Source organism: Camelus ferus, chromosome 18 (genome assembly GCF_009834535.1).
Source record: "Camelus ferus isolate YT-003-E chromosome 18, BCGSAC_Cfer_1.0, whole genome shotgun sequence".
NCBI lineage: Eukaryota > Metazoa > Chordata > Mammalia > Artiodactyla > Camelidae > Camelus > Camelus ferus.
In genome coordinates, this window is record NC_045713.1 from 4,276,714 (window position 1) to 4,295,571 (window position 18,858).

The following is an 18,858-nucleotide window of genomic DNA, read 5'->3' on the forward strand; positions in this document are numbered from 1 at the left end:
GGACACAGGAAAGGCTCCAGGGTAACAGGCCCTTTGGGTTAGGGTTTTGATTAAGAGGTGGGGAAAGTTAATTAAGGTCCTCAAAGGCTGCAAGGTGATATTTCACAGACTTTGGCACACCTCCTTGGTCTTATTTTTGGGATCTGGGTGAGGGGAAGGGATGGTTGTGCCTGCTGTGCAAGTGAGACTCCAGCTTCTCACACCCGGTGATGGAGGGGCAGGGCCCCTGCCGCTGGAGCCACACCCGGCCCCACTGTACCTGTGCTCAGGCCTGCGCCGTCCTCTCCCTGCTGAGGCCAGGACTGCAGGGCGTGAAGGGAGAAGGGGCCATCCACTGTGCTCTAGATGTTTTTTCTGATTTCCTAACTTGCAGCATTAACTTCTCGTGGAAAGAATCAGTGCAGCATCTGGAACAAGGCCTGGACTCTGGACCAAGTTCCTGTCCCCCGCCTTCTCTCTGGGCCTCAGGGTCCCTTCTATGAAACGAGAGGCCTAACCTTCATTCCTATAGAAGGTTCTGTGCGAAGCAGGGAAAGCAGACACAGGAGAATCACTGCTCTTAAACTGGAACAACAGTTTATTGAGATGTTTCTGTTGGAGGAGGCATTTTGTTTCGCTGACTCTGGCTTTTCTGACTCAGAAGGTCCCTTGGGCCCCCCCGCCCTTCCCATGAGATAGTCATGTTTCTGCCCAGTCAGCTGAGGGCCTCAGGGCAACTGTGGGGTGCCCCTCCAGGTCACCCCCACTCTGCTTGCCCATCCCCTAGAACTGTGACATGCCTTGTCCACAGCAGACACTCCCACTGAAGGGTCACAAAGACGGCTTGGCCTCATCTCTAATTCAGTCAACTGAGACCCAAAGAAAGGAGCGCCAGGGCTCCGCCTCACTGCTTGCTGAAGTTAAGTACCTGTAATGCTCAGAGGAGACAAGATAGATAGACACAACCTCTACCCTGGAATGCAGAATATTAAATACGGCTCCGCTTATATAAATTAACTGTACAAGCTTATCACAAAGATTATCCCAGCAACTGACATTAGTAAGCAATTTGGGATCAAAATCCAAAGCGAAAAAGGACACAAAGAACACCCATGTAGTACGATGTTTTAAGTATAGTTAAGGGGATGCGAGTGCCTGAAGTCCTGGGCACCCTAGCACAGTGGGAGCCACCCTTGGCCCTGGGCTCTGCCCAGCCCGCAGGAGCCGGGTCAGAGGGCCAGTCTGTATGTAACTTGTTTCCCCGGGCTGGGTGCCCCGTGGCCAGATGGATGGTCCCCTGAACATGTTGGTGCCCCTCCCAGAAGTAGCCACATGGAGTCTAGAAGCTGAGCAGCTCTGGAGAAGGGATCCTGGAGAGGCAGTAAGTGGTTCCTTGGCTCCTTCAATGAAGAAGAAAAGCATTTGTTAAGAGGGAAAGGTTCACCTGGCTTGACGCTTTGTCCCTTCAGCCCCGGAGCAGTTGCTCAGGTCAGCGGAGGATGCCCAGTGATGGTTAGCATCCAGTGAGCAGAGAACCTGCCTGTCAAGCAGCCTTAAAAATTAAGCATGTTTCTTATTCCAGGAGCTTCTGCTTTTCGTTTAAAACCCTGCCTGCTCCTCGGTCCTTATTCCTACCTGTCGGGTGTAGGAACACCCTCTGCACTGCCTTCACTTGCACGTGTCCTGTGACCAGTACCATCGAGATGCGTCCTCTCCCCTCGAACCCAGAAGGGACCCGACTTGAGGGTATCAGGTTCTAACCCCACTCTGCCCTCCGCCTTACCTGGCAGCCCTTCAACTGACTAAAACACAGGGATTGGGCCGCTCTGGTCTTGTTGGGCCACTGTGGACGCCAGCCTGTGGAGTTCAGACCCTTCTCTGTGCGAGGTCCGGGGTGTGATCCCAGCCGGCTGTAGCCTGACCCCAAACTTAACCTCCCTATCATTCGTCAGCGTACAAGATACTTAGATTTCTTTCGTCTTAAAGACCTGTGCAACCTCTCCGCCCCTGCCCTCTCCCTGAACCCAGGCACGGCTCTCTAGACACCCATTTCACATCTCCCCTGCGTGGGCATCTCCAACTTAACAGGCCTGCCCTCAAAACCTGCCCCCTGCAGCCTCCTGGATCTCAGTTGCAGAAAGTGACGTCCTCTCATCACTCAGGCACAAACTTGCAGGACTCTTCAGCTCCCCTCTGACTCGCCCCCAGCACCCAGCATGTGAGTTGGACCCCACTGATGCCACAGATCACTCCAAATCTGCCTCCACCACCGCCTCCCTAGATTCTTGCCTGGTTTCCCTGACCCAACTCCGCCCCCTGTGTCCGTGTCTCTGCTCGGCAGCCAGTGAGCCTTTAGAAACATCAGGTCACTCTTCTGCTCCCGACCTCCCTGTGCTGCACACATCCCCCGTCTCAGAAAACACAGGTGCTGGCCCTGCCCACCTCCTGCCGCCTCCCCTGACCCCTGCCGCCCCCCCCATCACTCCGCCCACACCCCCTGGGTCGTCAGACCCACACTCCTGCCAGGCAGCCTTTGTTGGTCTCCCTGCCTGGGTGTCCTCCCCCCGAGGGGTGGGGAGGGGAGCTCTGAAAGGCTCCCTGCTGCCCTGCCCTGCTTAAATTGCAGCACCGTGCCCACCCCACGTTCCTCCCTGCCTCTTCCCACCACCTAATGTGCCGTATTCCTTTTCTGTTCTCTTATCTTCCGACTGGTTCTGTTTTCTCTCTCCCACCAGAACATCTGTTCTAAGCGGACAGGGAGTTGTGTGCATTCTGTTTATTACTGTGTCCCCAGCACCTGAGGCCGGCTTGCCTCTGGAAGGCGCCCGCTAACTACTGGGTCAGTCAATGAATGGTGGGCTCTGCACGTTGGGCTTAAACTTCTGCAGCTGATCCTGTTGCTGGTTCTCGAACGGCCCAGGCCTGCCACCCACTGAGAGGATTGCTGTGCCCCCCAGATCGGGACTTTGGGCAGCCTTCCAGGGTGGCAGGGCCTGGGCTCCAATGTCTGAGTGCTCACTCTAAAGTGTGGCCTCGGGCAGGTGGCTTGTCTCCGCTCTGAGCCTTTGGGGCACTAAGAGATGGTATATGTGAGCTCTTGGCACCGTCACCTCCCAGTCCTGCACACACCCCTGAGTCCAGCACAGGCGAGCCTTCCTGGGTCATACTTCCTGTGCAGGGTCTCATCTAAGATGCAGGTCCCACTAGCTCCATATTGCAAGTGAGAAAATAGGTCCCAGGAGGTTAGTTCGCTTGCCTAAGGTTGCAGAAACACCCCTTCACCCCATCCACGACCTACCAGCCTGACCTGCCTGACACCCACTCGGCCTGAGACTCTGTGCCTGCCGTGAATCTGTCACCTCACCACACCAGCCGCAGGAGTGGGGGCTGCTCGGGAACCCCACGGAACCACCCCTTTTCAGCACCCAGGTGTGCTGCCCCACCAAGGCTCCTCCAGCCCCAGCTTTTCCCTTGAAATGTGGCCCACCGCCCTGAACCATACCTTCCTCCAGATCTTCCTTAGGCTTTTGTGGCTGCCACGTCTCCATTCACATAATCAGGCTCCCCACTGTCCTCATCCGGGCTTCCTGCCAGGGAGGGAGGTGCTTCCCTCAGGACTGGCTCTGCAGATCAGTGGGCAGACGGTCAGGTGGCTCACACGGACACACATCCACCCCTGTTTCCCCGGACACCACAAAGCAGCCCGCAAGAAAGGCTACACTGGACGATGTGTCCTGTCCCACTCTCTGGGATTTGCCAGAGATTTGTCTGGCTCTGGAAGCAGGGCGAGTGCAACTCCAACCGCGCAGCTGGGCAGGCAGCCGGCTGGGAGGCCCCGGTGCTGCTGGAAGGCAGCGCAGTTTGAGCCTCTGTAGTCATTGATGGAATCAGCTGAATGACTGCAGGGGAGCCCACCCAGCCTTGCCCTCCCACGCCAGATCCCGAAGTTCCCCTTCCTCCCCCTCCTCCTGCCTGTCCATCCCACGCCAGGCCCCTTTGAGCCCTGAAGGTGACCACTCCGGAGCACCTGGACTCTGGCCACATACCCACGACTCTCTTGGACTCCCGCCACTGCCGGATGGATGCTGAGTTCTGATAGTCCTCAGACCCCTCGTCCTCTGCAGGGAGAACACCAGGAGAGGGGCTGGCCGAGGGGCAGCCACCAGGGCCGGTCCTCAGGCCAGTGAGGTGCCATGGCCTCCCCTCCAGAGGGTCAGCCTGCGTCCTCATGCTGGCCGAGGTGGAGGGGGGATCTCCCGAGTGTCTTCCCGCTGAACCCGGGGCTGATGGAGCCTCCTCTTGGGACACAAGGTCTGAGATTGGTGAAGTGTGCAGGTGGGGCTTGTGGAGGAGGCCTGCCTCCCTGCCCAGCTCCAGCGCGAGCAGCCTCACCTGATTCGGTTTTATTTTGCTTACAGATGAGCACGTTCTCATAGGAGTTGGTGTCATCGTCATCTGCAGAGAGAGGGGAAAGGGCATGGGATGCTGGTGGGCCCTGCCCCACAGGCCTGGCACTTCCTTCCTCCCTCTGTCCTGCCAAGGCCCCAGCCCTCTGGGTCCCCAGGGCCTCAAACATTCTCCTGAACAAACTTCTTCATGGGCGCTGGCCTGGCTCCAGCAGCCTTCACCTTGGTCCCCTCCTCGGTCTTCCAAGGTCACCCCCCAAAGCACTGGGTGAAGGAGACTGGGGACAGGGCTGTAATCAGGCCCAAGATGGATAACTGGAGGAGGGAGGCCCGTTTCTATTGGCCAAAGAGGGGCAGGGAGAGCTGCCAGGGCCAAAGAGAGACAGGAACCAGGCTTAAGGTCATCTGGAGACAGGATCCTTCAGGCAGGAGGGCAGGCTGAGAGAGGATCCTTGCCCAGAGGCCTCGGCTAGTTGTGGCGTATCAGAGCCTGGTACCCCGACATCGCCACAAGGGGGGAACTGAACCGTAAACACCTCCCCACCCAGCAGCCATCTGTGTCAAAGAGGTTCTGAGCAGTGAGGGCCCCCTCCCCGATTTAGAAGTGGCAAGCGGGAGAGGAGGACCCCCTTCCCACCCTAGTCCGGCCGAGGCCAGAGCCCAGGCCTGTGTCCTCAGCAGGCACTGCCTACCCTCGGTTCTCAGTTTCTCTTTCTGTAAAGCAAAGGTGTTAAAGATTCCAGTATCCTCAGAGCCTACAGGGCTCAGCGTCAGCAGCAAGGCTGGACCGTGCAGGGCATTCCTCCGAGATCCCACCCGTGTCCAGCCTTGAGCGGGGCCTGGCTGACAAGCAGCCCAGCCTGCCCCCTGGCCTCAGCTCCCCCTCTGGTGCCCCCACCCCTGGCACATCCCTTCCCTCCTCTACACCTGGGCTGCTGCCTGCAGTGCCAGCCTCCTCAGCTCCCCTGACTCCTCCATTGATCCAGACCCAGGCCCGGCCTCCTCCACCTCCTCCTAACAACTTCTGGACCCAGGGATATGGCTTCTGAAGCTAAGCTCCTCCCTCTCCCCATCCTTGTCCTCTGCCTCACCTTCCAGGGGCTTCTGGAGCTGCCCCCAGTTGTAGTAGTCCATGGTGATGGGGTCTCTGGCAAGAAAACACAGACACAGCTCCAAGTGCTGGGCAGGCCCATGGTTGGGGTGGGCCTTCATGAGGAGGCAGGGAGGCCAAGGCTGCTCCAGCCATAGGTCCCCAAGAGCCCGTGGGGGCTCGGCCAGGGTCTCCCCCAATCCCCCCATCCTGCTTCCCTGGGCCCCTGAGCCACCCTGGGCTGAGGGAGTGGCAGCCTGGCTCTAGCCACCTCACCATGTGACCTTAGGCAAGTCGCCTCCTGCCCTGGGTCTAAGTTTGCCCAGCCGTGAGAGGAAGCTGGCATCCTGGAGGCCCTTCCTCTGTGGGGTTCCATGAAACTTTTCTGACTGGGTGAACCAGGACAAGACAGCCCCTCCCAGAGCAGGGCTGCGTCCCTGTCCCCACAAAGTCATGGTCATCTGAGGGGAAACAGTGTGACAGAGAGCCTGCCTGGGCCAGCGGGTTCCAGGGCAGGAAGCCATTCTCACATAAGGAAGCTGAGGGCAGGGGCGGGCGAGGACAGGGAGGAGGTGGCCAGGGCCCGGAGAAGGCCGCTCACATGTAGGCTGCATCTGATCTGTGTCTGCTTCCTGCAGAAGGAGGAGGTGAGAATTAGGCCTGAGCTGGGGCTGTGGGCCCCCACCATGGCCCCCTCTTCCACGGAGCCCACATACCTTTGCTGAAGTTCTGGTACCTGGGGGAAGAAGGATCTGAAAGAAAGGCCAGGCCCATTGGCTCATTGCCAGCTCCCCAGCCCCCACCCCTTCCCAGCTCAGCCAACCAAGGAAGCCAGGTGTTTCCAGTCTTCACACCTTTTCACCTGCTCTCCGTCCCCTCCCCATCTAGGCCAGCCCCATCAGGCCTCCCAGCCCAGCTCACGTGTCTCTCCTTTGGGGAGGCCTCCCTTGCACCTCACCTCCCGCCAGGTTTCACCTGTCTGTCCCACTTCCCCCCACCCCAGCCCTGTGTCACTCACCCTCGAGGCTGGGGGAGAACCGCAGCAGCTTGTCCTTCCTGCACGGGGTGTGTGGGGGGGGAGGGGCTGAGGATGGGCTGTGGGGGAGAGACCCCAGGCTTTCTGGGAGTCTGGAGGCCACAGCCCCACAGCACCCCCGTGGGGCCCTCAGAATCAGAACTGGGGCTCTGAGATCCAAGGAAGGAACAAGGTCTCGGCCTGGGCTCAGCAAGGTGGGGACCCCCAGGGCCCTTCTCATCACGTCCGGGGGGCTGGGACCCCTCTGGGCCTGGGATAGGAGGCTCATTCCTACCTTGCTGACTCCGCACCAGAGGATGTGCCCACCGGGGTCCCTGGCCAGGCCTCCCTGACCACTGCAAAGGACGAGGGGATGTTGGCTGGGCCCCAGGTCTGCTGGCCAGCACAGTCCCCTCACCCCAGCATCCCACAAGCTTGGGCCTGGCCCCCAGCCTCAGAACAACAGGGACGGAACACCCTCAATCCCAAGCGCGGCCCTGGACCCTTCTGTCCGGGGACTCACAGGTGTAGGTCCGGGCCACTGCAAAGCTTTGCTGATTCTCTTGCCTGGAAACACAAGAAGCTGTGCTGAGCCAGGGCCTGGCCTCCCACAGCATCAGGGACAGAGAGACAGGAGAAATGGACAGACAGGGACGAGGGACAGACCAGGGCGAGAGTGAGGAGTGGCTGCTGGCCCTCCAGGGCCAGATCCAGGGCTTCCCAATGCCCCCTTTTCTAGACTGCTTCCCTGCCCTGCCCATCGGTGCCCACCCTTCTCACATGGCCCTGGGCTGGAGCCAGCTGCCAGCCAGACCCATGCCCTCACCCAGCTTCCCCAGGACCCTAGAGATGGTCAGGAGGATCTGTGGACAGGACTAGGGCAGTGACTTCAATCAGGAGCGACAAAGAGGCTGCCCCCACGACCTACCACCCAGGAGCGTTTAACATTCCCAAGAGAGCACGGCCCTCTTGAGATGTGGTGAGCAAATTCAAAGCTTAGCAGACACAGCTAGGTACCTAACCGTCACCCAGAGTTCCTTTCTTCCTTTGAAACAGAACCCTGATTTTTATTTACACAGCCACATGCCCATCTAAAAGACTATATTTTCCAATAAATGGGACTACATCAAACTAAAAACCTTCTGCACAGCAAAGGAAATCACTGACAAAACAAAAAGACAACCTAATTAGAAAAGATATTTGAAAATGATATATCTGATAAGGGGTTAATATTCAAAATATATAAATAAGTCATTCAACTCAACAACCTGATTAAAAAATGGGCAGAGGAGCTGAATAGACAGATATTTTTCCAAAGAAGACACAGATGGCCAAACAGGCACATGAAAAGATGCTCAACATCACTAATTATTAGAGAAATGCAAATCAAAACCACCATGAAATATCATTTCACGCCTGTTAGAATGGCTGTTACCAACAAGGCACGAAATAGCACGTGTTGGTGAGGATGTGGAGAAAAGGGAACTCTCGTGCACTGTTGGTGGGAATGTAAATTGGCGCAGCCACTGTGGAATAGTATAGAGAGTCCTCAAAAAACTAAGAGCTGCCGTATGACCCAGCTATCCTACTTCTGAGTTTTTATCTAAAGAATATGAAATAACTAATTTGAAAAGGTATCTGCACCCCTATGTTCATTGCAGCATTAGTTACAATAGCCAAGATAGCGAAGCAACCTAAGTGTCCATCAAAGATGAATGGATTAAAAAAGTACTCTTGGTACATTTCAATAAAATTGTTTGGAAAATTAAAAAAAAAACAGATGAATGGATAAAGACGATGTCATATATATACACAACAGAATACTACTCAGCTATGAAAAGATGAAATCTTGCCATTTGCAACAACATAGGTGGAACTTGAGGGTATTATGCTAAGTGAAATAAGTTGGATGGAGAAAGAAAAAATCCATATGACTTCACTCATATGTGGAATATATTAAAAAAAAAAAACCAAAAATAAATGAACAAACCAAACCAAAACAAACACATAGACACAGAGAACAGGGTAGTGGTTACTAGAGGGGGTGGGGGAGGGGAGGGAAAAATGGGTAAAAGGGATCAACTGTAGTGGTGACAGATAGAAACTAGTTTTGATGGTGAGCAAACTGTGGGGTATACAGAAGTAGAAATATGATGTTGAGCACATGAAACATGCAGTGTTATAAACCAGTATTGCCTCAATTAAAAACAAAGGGCTATATATCCCAGCCTCCCTTGCACCTAAGTGTGACCACATATTTAAGCCCTGATTAATGAAATGCAAACCAAGGGTGTTGGGACTTTCAGAAAAGCTCCTTAAAGGAGACACTGCCAACTGGGGTGCACCCTTTTTGTCCTTCTCATTTGCTCTTACTACTGCCTGGAATGCAGAGATGAGGGCGGGAGCTCTAGCTGCCATTTTGGACCATGAAGTGCCCTTGAGAATGGAAGCCACCACTAAAATAGTGGAGCAGATTAGCTAATCATTAAGGCAATTTGGGCTCCTCCCCTGGATCAGAGTGGGGACCTGGCCCAGCCTGCTAGGAGCTCCTGGAGAGCTGGGGGTCAGGGTGACCTGATTCAGGAAGGATGCCTTAAATCCACAGAAGAGAGCCAAGCATGGTTTCCCAGGGGAAGTGATGCAGGAGGTGGGCCTGGCACACACAGCAGTTGCTTCATGTAGGCTGGTAGGACTGAACACAACTGAGGCGGGGAGAATTCAAGTCTCCCCTCCCGCTTCCCCCTATCCAGGCCCAGTTTTCCCACCTCCCACGTGACTGACGAGTTTTAACTTGTGGCTCTGACCATCTACAGTTCTAAGATTAATCAGGGGCCTGGAGTGGGCAGGAACTGAGGGAGGAGGGGAGAGGGGAGGTATTGAGGAACTTGCCTTGGGGCAGGGGTGTGGGGGGCACCAGGGGAGCCCAGCTCACCCCTAGTGGAGGTTGTGGGCTGATGATCCAGAGAACCAAGTGACCCTCAAAGCCTGGGAAGGTCCAGCCCTGGCCCCAAGGGTGGGCATGGATGGGAAAATTCTGCTTTAAAATATCATTGTGGTTTTTCAGTTGCAAAAGGAAATGAGAAAGGGTGTGTGTTCAAGTTTGTATGTGAGTGCCTGCCCAGGCGTGCAAGCAAGTGTGAGAAGTGCACGCATGAGCAAGTGCATGAGGAGACTGTGGATGTGAGTGGGTGTGCAGGCCTGTGCACACGTGAGCACACAGGTCTCAGAGCCTCTGCCACTCACTGTAGGACACACCACTGGCCACTGCCCTCCTGCCTGGTGGGTGTTCCTGGGTCAGCCCCCTGATCTGCAGTGCCCAACACCATGACCCTCCCCGGGCTCACAGAGCGGCCAGCCTGTCCCCAAGGTGCCTGGAACCCCATCCTGCCTGGGTCCTGCCACTCTGCCTGGGGTCAGTGACCCCGTTTCATCTCCACCCCCACCTCCTTGCTTCCAGCTCTTCTGTGGCTCCTCTTGGCCTCTTAGGACAAAGGACAAGGCCTCACCCCACAGCCAAGGCCCTCCTTCCTCCACAGTCAGCTCATCTCTTGCAAGACATGCTCACACCTGCCCCTTCATCCCCAAGACAGTGTCGACCCTGGCCCTAAGTCAGTGACTGCCCACTGCTCTGCCCTCTCCCTCTAGAATGTCCCCTTCTGCCTTCATTTTCTCTTAAAATCCTTCAGTCAGGCCTTCTCTGATCCCCTAGGGAACACACCATACATTGTCCTCTGAGTTCCTTTAGCATTTTCCAGGGGAGATTTGGACACAGTACCCAGTCTCTATCCCCTGCTCCCCCAAATCCCACTGTACCAGGAGGGCAGGATTCCTCCGTCAACCCCCAGCCCTGGCACCGCAGGCTCCCCTGGGCTGGGGTCACAGCGGGGGTTTCTGGAGATGCTCCCGGGCTAGCTGGAGTGTGGTATCCCCTCTTCCTAAAACCCTCCCTGGCCAGGATAGGGCAGGGTCTGGGCACCCTCTGGGCGCCCCCTCTCTCTCCCCTAACCACTTAGGACCACTAGAGCCAGGCATGGAGGAGGTCTGAGTGAAGGGTGAGGGATGGGGGTGGGGAGGCCCAAGGGGATGCCCATGCCCAGGGCACACAAAGTCAGCCACCTGGGGACACTGAGACACTCACAGGCTCCTCTGCTCATAGATTTTCTCGGACTTCTTTGCACCTGCAAGAACAGGACCAGATTAGCAAGCATCCGGGGGCTGGAGTGGGAACTGAGATCCGAGGCCTCCCCCATCTTGTCTCCCCTGTGCCCTGTGCAGGCCTCAGACCGGATATGGGAGCCAAGCTGCCAATCACGGGGGGCCACCTGACACTGGCGGGATTTGCTCACCAGTCATTTAAGAGACAAGGCGGACGCCACAGGCAGCTCAGCCTCCCCTCCCTTGTCCAGTGCAATCTGTCTGCCCCGGACTCACGCCGGTGACCTGGCCCCGCTGTCTTCAGAGCCGGTTCAGGGGCTGGCCTCCCGGGGTTTCACTTCTGCCTCTTGAGGCGTATCTGACTGCCCCTTCCGACTGCAGCCAGGTCTGGGCCTGAGAGGGTCTCTGGGTACCCCGACCTCTCCTCCCTGCCGCCCATGACCCCCAGCCTTTACCTGGGCGGGAGCAGCGCGCGCACAGGCCGGCCGCCAGCCCCAGCAGCAGCAGCAGGGCCGCCCCCGGCCACAGCAGCTCCGTCTCCGTGCCCATGTCCGCTCCTGGCCACTCCTCCTGCGGGGCTGCAACGTGGGGGCACCGTGAGCCGGAGTGGGGGGCTGCAGGGTCGCCCCCTCCAGGAACCCCAGGTTTCTGACCCCCACTGTCCCCTGACAGCCCCTCAGCTGAGCCCAGTCCCTCCCTCCAGGACTGGGCTGCGAGAGAACCAGCCCCGTTCTCCCATCTGACCCCCGACCCACACCCCCAACACCCCGGGGCCATCGTCAACACTGGGGAAGTGCTGGAGGGTTATGGAGACCTGTCAGATGGGGCCACGCGGTCGTACACACTCCCACCCCGCCTTCGCTTAGTCCACCCAACTGCCATTTGAGGGAGAGGCTCGGGCTACTTCCCCCACAGAGACACGGAAGTTGGAGATCCCATAGCTGCTAAGGGGAGAGACAGGATTGGAACTTCGGCCTCCAGACCCTAACACTGGCTTGCCCACTGCATCCTGTTGCCTCCTGCAAACCCGACTTTGCTCCCCAAGCTCAGAGTCCATGGCCTCGTCTGCACGGGAGCCCCAGCAGCTGCCACCCACCCGCCCATGGCCTCCCGGGGAAGCTGGAGGTGGGATTTCCACTCCTAAAACCCCCATCTGCCCGGATTCCTCCTGTCCTGGGCGCCGGGAGGAGGGAGGTCAGGAAAGCTTCTCAGAAGATATGGGCCTGAGAGCATGAGGGGGAGAAGGGCGCCTGGGCAGAGGGACCTTGGCGTCTGGGGATGGGATGTGCTGGGTAGTCAGGCCAAGAAGCTGCTTCTTGGTCAGCGGCTGGTCCCAGCCTCGGGGCCAAGCTGTGATCGCCAGGCCTCGATGAAGACCCAGGTAGCACACGACGGCCTGGTGAACGCAAGGCCCCCTGGAGGGACCTTCCAGGGAGAACCGCTGCAGCTATAAGGAGATTCAGCCCCCTCACAACGCCCAGGGACAGAGCTGAGGGCAGCAGGGGGTCCTGAGGGAGCCGGGCCCTGGGGTGGGCACGTGGAGCCCACACTACGGAGTGTCCACTCCGTGCACACCTGTTCCTCCCGCCTCGGCCGCCTGGGAGGAGGGAGGGCTGCTCCCCACTTCACAACTGGGAAGGCGAGGCTTGAGGAGAACTGAGCTTTGTACACCTATTTTGGTTGCCCCCAAGACCTGCACCGCATCCGGCTGTCCCCTCACTACTCCGAGCTTCCTGAATCCCTGTGGCAAAGATGACAAGGAATCCCTGTGCAGGGCTGAGCCTTGGTCAGGGGCCCCTCACTGAGAAATCACCTCTCCTTTCCCCAAACACCAAGTGAATCAGCAGGAACATGAGAATTCGCAGACCTCATGACCAGGCGGCCACCACACGAGGACAAAGGATGACCCAGTCACCCCAGGATGTTGTCCAGGGGATCTCTGCTCTCCCTCCCCTCAGACCCTGGGCACTTCCCTCCAAGCCTGCTCACCCTCGTCCCTCCCCAGCCTTGCTCTACGCTGTGTGGCTGCCCCGGAGCCGGCTCCCTCCCGGGGCTCTGGCCGTGGCCCAAGTCCATCTCAGACTGTGAGAGGCTGGGAGCACCTGGTCTTGGAGGGGGCATGCCTGCCTGTGCCTCAGAGTCTTTTGGTTTCAGTTTTCTCATCTATAAAATGGGGATCAACCCAGTGCCTTCCTCAAAGAGTTGTTGGAGAGGCAAACATGTCCAGCCTGGTCAGGGCTTCCAGGAAAGAAACCTGCGGAGGGCCTTACTTCCCGCTGGCTGGTTTGGATAGTTCCTACGCGCTCCCACCCTTGACACCTTTGTCCGTTGGTCAAGACAGAGACTCCTTCTGCCCCCAGAGGAGATTCTGGTACAGACACAGGAGGGTTGCACGCATGCTCTCAAAAAAAGCCAGGATGAGGGTCCAGCTCTGGCCACCCCCAGGGTCTACTTAAGACCCCAAGAGCAAGTCCACACTCTTGTCTTGGCCGTCAAGGCCGCAGGACCTGGGCTGCCCTCCCTACCCTGAGCATCAGAGAGCCCTCTTGCTCCCCAGGCCCTGCTGTTCCAGGATGAGGTGCCCCCAGCCCTGGTCCATCTCCACCAACTTGGCACTGGGTGAGAGAAGAGAGGGGAGCATGAGAACACAAAGTCTGCCCCAGCTGTTCAACCCCAGCATCCCCAGCCTTCGGTTACCCCTGTTAAATAATGACACTCGACCCTCATGTGAGGCCCGGCACTGAGGTGACGCCTGTAAGCTGCCAGTGCAGGCTAGTGGGGCGAGCGTGGCTGTGACCACCGTGACTTGCCATCGTCACAGTCCCTGTGGAATGGGAAGGGGCAGCTGTAGCCTGTCAGGGCCAGAGCTGCCTGGACGGCCTGCAGCGAACAGTGTGGGGCAACCTTACCTGAAGCCCTCCCGGCCTGGTCCCCCAGACACGCAAGCCTGAGCCCCCCTCCATTGCCCCATGTGGGGTGTCGTGCTCGGGCCCAGGGTGGGGCTAGGATTTGAAGGACAGTGTGGCCATTGCCCTAGTTCCTTTGTTGTCACAGATACGCATAGCGTCACCTTGGAGACACCAGCTCCTTTCTTCCAAGGGATGAGAGGGAGCCTCAGAGAGGTGAGCACTCTGCCCAAGGTCACACAGCGGCCAGTCACAGAGCCAGGAGCCACAAGTGGGGCAGACTGACTCCAAGGCCTACATTTCTTTCTTCTGTAAACACTTTCTTACATTGCGTTTTCAAGAATCACACAATATTTTTAAAAAGAGAAACCCATTTGAGGAAAACGCAGTGGCTGCCCCCTAGACTGAATGCACCTACCCTCTCTCCTCGCTTTCCCACCCAGGTCTGACAGCAGGCAGGGCAGGTGGGGGTGGGGGAGAGGAGCTGGGCCACAGCAGAGGCAGGCCGGCAGCCCCAGGAGGGCCCCCAGGGGCCAGGCAGGGCTGGGGGAGGGGAGGGGAGGCCGCCACAGCCCGTGGCCTGCAGGCCAAAATAGCAGAAAGGGAAGTGGGCCGTTTTCAGATGAACAAGGTTGGCAACAAGCCAATGGCGGACAAGCTCTCGTCTCGGCCGGGCTGAGGGCGCCTCAGCCCCCAGCCTCTCACCCCAAAAGGCCTTGGAGACCGTCCTGCCCAGGCTCCCAGCCCTCCTCATGCAGTGGGTGGGGAAACTGAGGCCCACCAGGCCTGAAGGTCAGGCTATGGGCCGAGGGGTGAAGCCAAAGATTCTGGTCAGGGACCTGGGAAGGCTCCACCCGCTGGGCTCTGCTCCATTTTCCCAAATAACCTTGGCGTTCAGATGAGGCTGACCCAGAGGCCTCTAGAGGAGGTTCTTAACGCTCAGGTGGCTGGTGTAGGGGCCTGGGCAGCCCTTGTTCCGGAGCAGAGGTGATGGGTGGTAAAGGCCGGGGCCACCTGTTGCCAGAGCGGGGCACCAGGAGCACCCCAGGGCCTACCATTTCTCTGACTCCCCCAGCAGAGAGCAGGCGGCCGGGCAGGGGCTGGGTGGGGGCGGCTGGGACAGCTGCTTCCCCCTGGCCTGGGGTAGGACCCAGTCCTGTTTGTCTGTAGTGTCTCACCCATCTCCTGTAACCCTGTGGCAGGGATGTTACGGTCCCATTTTACAGACAAAGAAACCATGGTTCATGGGCTGGGGCCCGCGGAGCCGCTGTCCTGGCCCCTCACCAGTCCTTGGAAGTGATGGGACTGCCCCAAGGGCTTCCCAGGGCTGTACAGGCTGGCCTGGGGAGGCTGGAGCCCCAGAAACAGCTGCCCTTCTAGTGCCACAGGGTCTGGGTGAAGGTTCCCTAACCAGGGGCACCAGGACAGGACTGGGACCCAGGGAGAGGGTTCCAGGCATCCAGGCTTCTTCTCAGCCCACCCAGCGGGCAGCCAAGTGTTCCTGCTGGGCCAGCAGGGCCACTCCCACCCCCATGGGGTGTCAGGGGAACAGCCTCAAGACCCCTGCCTTGGGGCCAGTCTCCAGGCACCCCTGGGAAAGGCTTACCTGAGAGCGGGGGACTCCTCACTGCGGCCACCTCATCCTGAGCCCACACACCTGCCCGAGCCGATGCCAACGCCACAGATACTGGCGGGCAGCAGGCAAGGCGGAGGGCTTCCTGTCAGCCACTGAATCATCCCTCACATCCGCTGCTCTGCTGGACAGGCCCTGCGCTTAACAGACGGCGGCAGAGAGAGAGAGAGAGAGAGAGACTGAGACAGACAGGCACAGAGAGAACAGAAGGATGTGGACACACACACAAAACACACAGTAAATACACACACACACACACGTCTCATGGAGAGGAACACACACAGAGGGACAGGGAGAAAAAGAATGAAATGTGGGGGCTCCCATAGACACACACAGGCAGCGAAAGAGTAGGAAGGCCCAGAGAGATGCACACTAAAAACACACAGACACATAAATACACATCCACACTGAAAACACAAAGGAAGAAAACCAGAAAGACACACACACAGGGAGAAAAAGATATATGTGCAGGAAGAGAATGAGAAATACAGACACACACAGAACACGACACCTGGGTGGACAGGCAGAGACAGCGGCAGATGCACGCTGGGCCAGACATGACAAAGGGCCAGAGACAGAGGCAGATGGACGCAGGAGGGGCAGCCTCTGGCATCAGAGGAAGTGGGACAGGGACCAGGCTGAAGGACAGAAGGGACAATCACGATTCCTCCAGTCCTGGGAGCCTCCTCATCCCCATTTTCCAGATGAGGCTCACGGAGGCATGGAGCCAGGCCTCGGGCAGGCACGGGGCAGGGTGAGCGCAGGGGCAGGGTGAGTGCGGCCCCGCTCTGACTACCTGCTGCTTGGGCGCCGGTTCCCTCCCTGTTAGAGAGACGAGTGCCCCCACACCAAGTGTCCTTCAGCACCCCCTGTTACTGGTCACTACGTAACTTGCCTAAGGCCACCGAACTCTTAGTGGCACCCCACCTGCTAGGCACCCCAGGGAAGCCCCCAAGAGTCCCCAACACCCATCAGTCTGGCATCTCAGAACCTGGTTCCCCAGCTCTGGGGCCCCTATCTGCTGGGATGGGGTTTCTCTTTCAGCCCCAGTTCCGGGTGGCCCAGACTTCACAGGCCCAGCTAGGAGAGGGTGGAAGTGCAGACGAGAGGTTCAGCAGGAACCGAAACGAAACCCAGGGTCTGGGCACCCGATGCTGCCACCCGGTGGAGAAGGGTGGTGCAGGGACCGGAGTTTTTGGGAGATCCTGCAGGCCCTAAGCACCAGTTGTTGACCCCGTCCCCTGCACGAGGTGGCACTAGGACTAAAGCCAACCTCAACCAACTCTCAAACCTGTGCCTGTGAATCATGGCCCCTCCTTTGTTCCATGTGGGGAAGTCCCACAGCAACTCTTGCCAGGGAGACCTTGGGTTTCTTATTCAGGCGAGCTGACTGAAGGCTTATAGAGGCTAAGCTGGATTTGAACCCAGATTCCAAAGCCTCCAAAGCTCATTGTCTTTTCACCAACCACAAATGCAGGTCCTTGCTGGGACTGCCTGGCCCCTCCTCACCCACTGGGACCAGCCTATCGGTTTCTATCCATCCCTGGACTACGTGCCTCCCCAGGGTTTCCTGCCCAGAGACTGACAGGAGCTCCAACACGTCCACTGGGCATGAAGTTCTGTTCTCCACACTGGATTCGTGGGCCTTCCTTAGCGATGGCAGGTGCTGGAGAAGTGACCACCAACCACCGACAAAGTCTCAGGGTCCATCCACAGGGGGACCTAGGAGCCCTCGAGGACCCTCTCTGAGCCTGTTTTCCATTTACAGAAATGGGCCCGTCAATCCAAAGATCCTTTTCAGACCTCAGTGGAAGGAGGATCTGGCCCCCTTCCTAGGCAATTCTCAAATTCCTCCAAGTTCCATTTTACTTATAGACCATTCACTTGTGAGTTAGAAAGGAAGTTTTAAAAAACTAGACATTTTGTGTCATTATATAACTGCTAGTGAACTTAGGTTTTTTTCCCCAATTCAAATGACTTTTGGTATATTACATTTTTTGCAAGTTGTGACAAAATATATGTAACACAAAACTTACTGTTTTAACCACTTTGAAGTGTGCAACTCAGCGGCATTGATCACATTCCCAGTGTTATATTACCATCACCACTGTCCATCTCTAGAGTTTTCATCACTCCCAACAGAGCTATTTAAACAGGGCTTTTTAGCTCACAGCTGAGTGTCAATTGTGTGCACACTTGTTACAGTAGCAAGACATCTAGGTAGTAAAGCAGTTCTAAGAAGTCAACAACTCCAAGGCTGAGAACCTTCTGGGGTCACACACACAGGAAGTGATGAATTTTCTTCAGTAAGATGCACCTTGAAAGGTGCACACATTCTAGAAGCCCCTGCAGGCGGCCTATAAAGTTGTCTGCCGCCCCCAACTCCTAAGGTGCAAACAAGCTTCACTCCTCCCTCATCCCCAGCCGCCTGTGACGTTCATCCTTGGTTGTCAACTCGCTACCCAGCGGAATCTAGAACGTTTCCCCATTCCTCTGCCTTCCTCCAACTGACCTTTTTTGGTGGTGGTGGGGTGGGGGTCATCAATGTGTATTTCTAAGGTGTTTCTAATATGTAAAAGTACCATGCTGTGTGGTCGTTTTTTCTCTTGGGTGCATACCTGGCATGGGAACCACCAGGCTGCAGAGTACAGGAACATCCCATTTTCAAGTTGATGCTAATTCCAAATTAATTCCCACAGTGGCTGTACTCATGTCCACTCTGATTTGGGACATGTTAAAGGACCCACAAACTTAACCCGCAACTGCTTTGTCAGGCTTCTTGAGTTTTGCCATTTGAATGGGTGTAATATAGTACTTTCTTTGTAGTCTTGATTTACAATTCTTTGATTGCTGAGGCTGACCATTTTTTGCCTGTATTTCTGCTTCTGTAAAATGCCTGTTAATATTTTGCTTGTTTCTCTGAATTGTTCCTTACTGGTGTACAGGAATTCTTCATATACGCTTCATCTTTTCTCATATGTAACTTGTCTTCGTTTCATGTTTTGATAAATTACTTAGTGAGCATAGTCCTAATTTCAAGAACATAATGCATATGAGAATGATTCGTACCAATGCCAAGGAAAGATGAGCTTCTCCACCAGTAACAATTGTATTAACACTTTGTCTCCCACAGAGAATGAAAGAACAGGTACAGGAAACGAATTTTCTCTAGTGCCTGAACTGAAAACCAAAGAGCCTGCCGCTGTGAAGGAGTGCACTTCTGTTTGTATATTTAGTATTTTACAGTTAAGAGTGTGGTTACAGATGGGGGAAGAGATTAGGAGTAGGTTATAATTAAGTACATAGTCTTCATTATTTTGGTTCATTTTCAAGATACAGAATTGTAAAAGGAAAACTCTGATCCTAGGGGTGTTTATAAGCCTGGTAACCGCACACAAGTGAGAAAGTGACTCAAACATCTCAAATGTTGTTAAAGATTGGCCAAGAAAATGCAAGACAGAGCAAGGCTCCTCACCAGGAAGGACACGTGTGGCCAGGCCCAAGCCAGCTGCTCCTCAAGAGCACACGAGCAGCAGCCTGCCGTCTGTCTGCAGTCTCCCTTCGGGGGTGTGAGACTGACTCACTACCTTCTACACAGGGAAGACCCAGTTTGGGGAGCGTGGGGAGAACCAGGTGGCAGCCATCTGTGACATGCACCATGGGCTGCTGTCCAG

At 56.4% G+C, this 18,858-nt stretch overlaps 1 protein-coding gene across 4 annotated transcripts; it reads right to left on the reverse strand.

The window, feature by feature from the left end:
• Window positions 1-554: 554 nt before the first annotated feature.
• LAT2 (linker for activation of T cells family member 2) lies at window positions 555-16,223 on the reverse strand. Of its 4 annotated transcripts, none has more exons than XM_032459520.1 (13): window positions 15,158-15,371; window positions 11,101-11,223; window positions 10,629-10,668; window positions 7,014-7,057; window positions 6,786-6,846; window positions 6,494-6,531; window positions 6,192-6,227; window positions 6,077-6,107; window positions 5,477-5,532; window positions 4,372-4,434; window positions 4,026-4,097; window positions 3,482-3,602; window positions 555-1,379 (listed from the first exon to the last, which is right to left on the reverse strand). In XM_032459520.1, exons 2-12 carry the CDS (start codon window positions 11,192-11,194, stop codon window positions 3,499-3,501), a joined length of 639 nt encoding a protein of 212 aa, XP_032315411.1. In that variant the 5' UTR covers window positions 11,195-11,223; window positions 15,158-15,371; the 3' UTR covers window positions 555-1,379; window positions 3,482-3,498. The 4 variants fall into 4 exon arrangements, with proteins under 4 accessions (XP_032315411.1, XP_032315414.1, XP_032315413.1 ...); XM_032459523.1 differs by lacking the exon at window positions 555-1,379 and adding an exon at window positions 1,401-1,852 and having other exon boundaries at window positions 3,549-3,602; window positions 15,158-15,264; XM_032459522.1 differs by lacking the exons at window positions 555-1,379; window positions 6,077-6,107 and adding an exon at window positions 1,401-1,852 and having other exon boundaries at window positions 3,549-3,602; window positions 6,212-6,227; window positions 15,158-16,223.
• Between the last annotated feature and the right edge of the window lie 2,635 nt (window positions 16,224-18,858).

Bases quoted from the DNA above. Each gene is read 5' to 3' on its own strand.
- LAT2 (XM_032459523.1), bottom strand. From the start codon at position 11,194: ATGGGCACGGAGACGGAGCTGCTGTGGCCGGGGGCGGCCCTGCTGCTG. The intron at 6,532-6,785 runs GTAGGAATGAGC...CACCCCGTGCAG, and splicing joins TCTGGTGCGGAGTCAGCAAG to GAAGGACAAGCTGCTGCGGT. The intron at 6,228-6,493 runs GTGAGTGACACA...CCTTTCTTTCAG, and splicing joins GTTCTCCCCCAGCCTCGAGG to ATCCTTCTTCCCCCAGGTAC.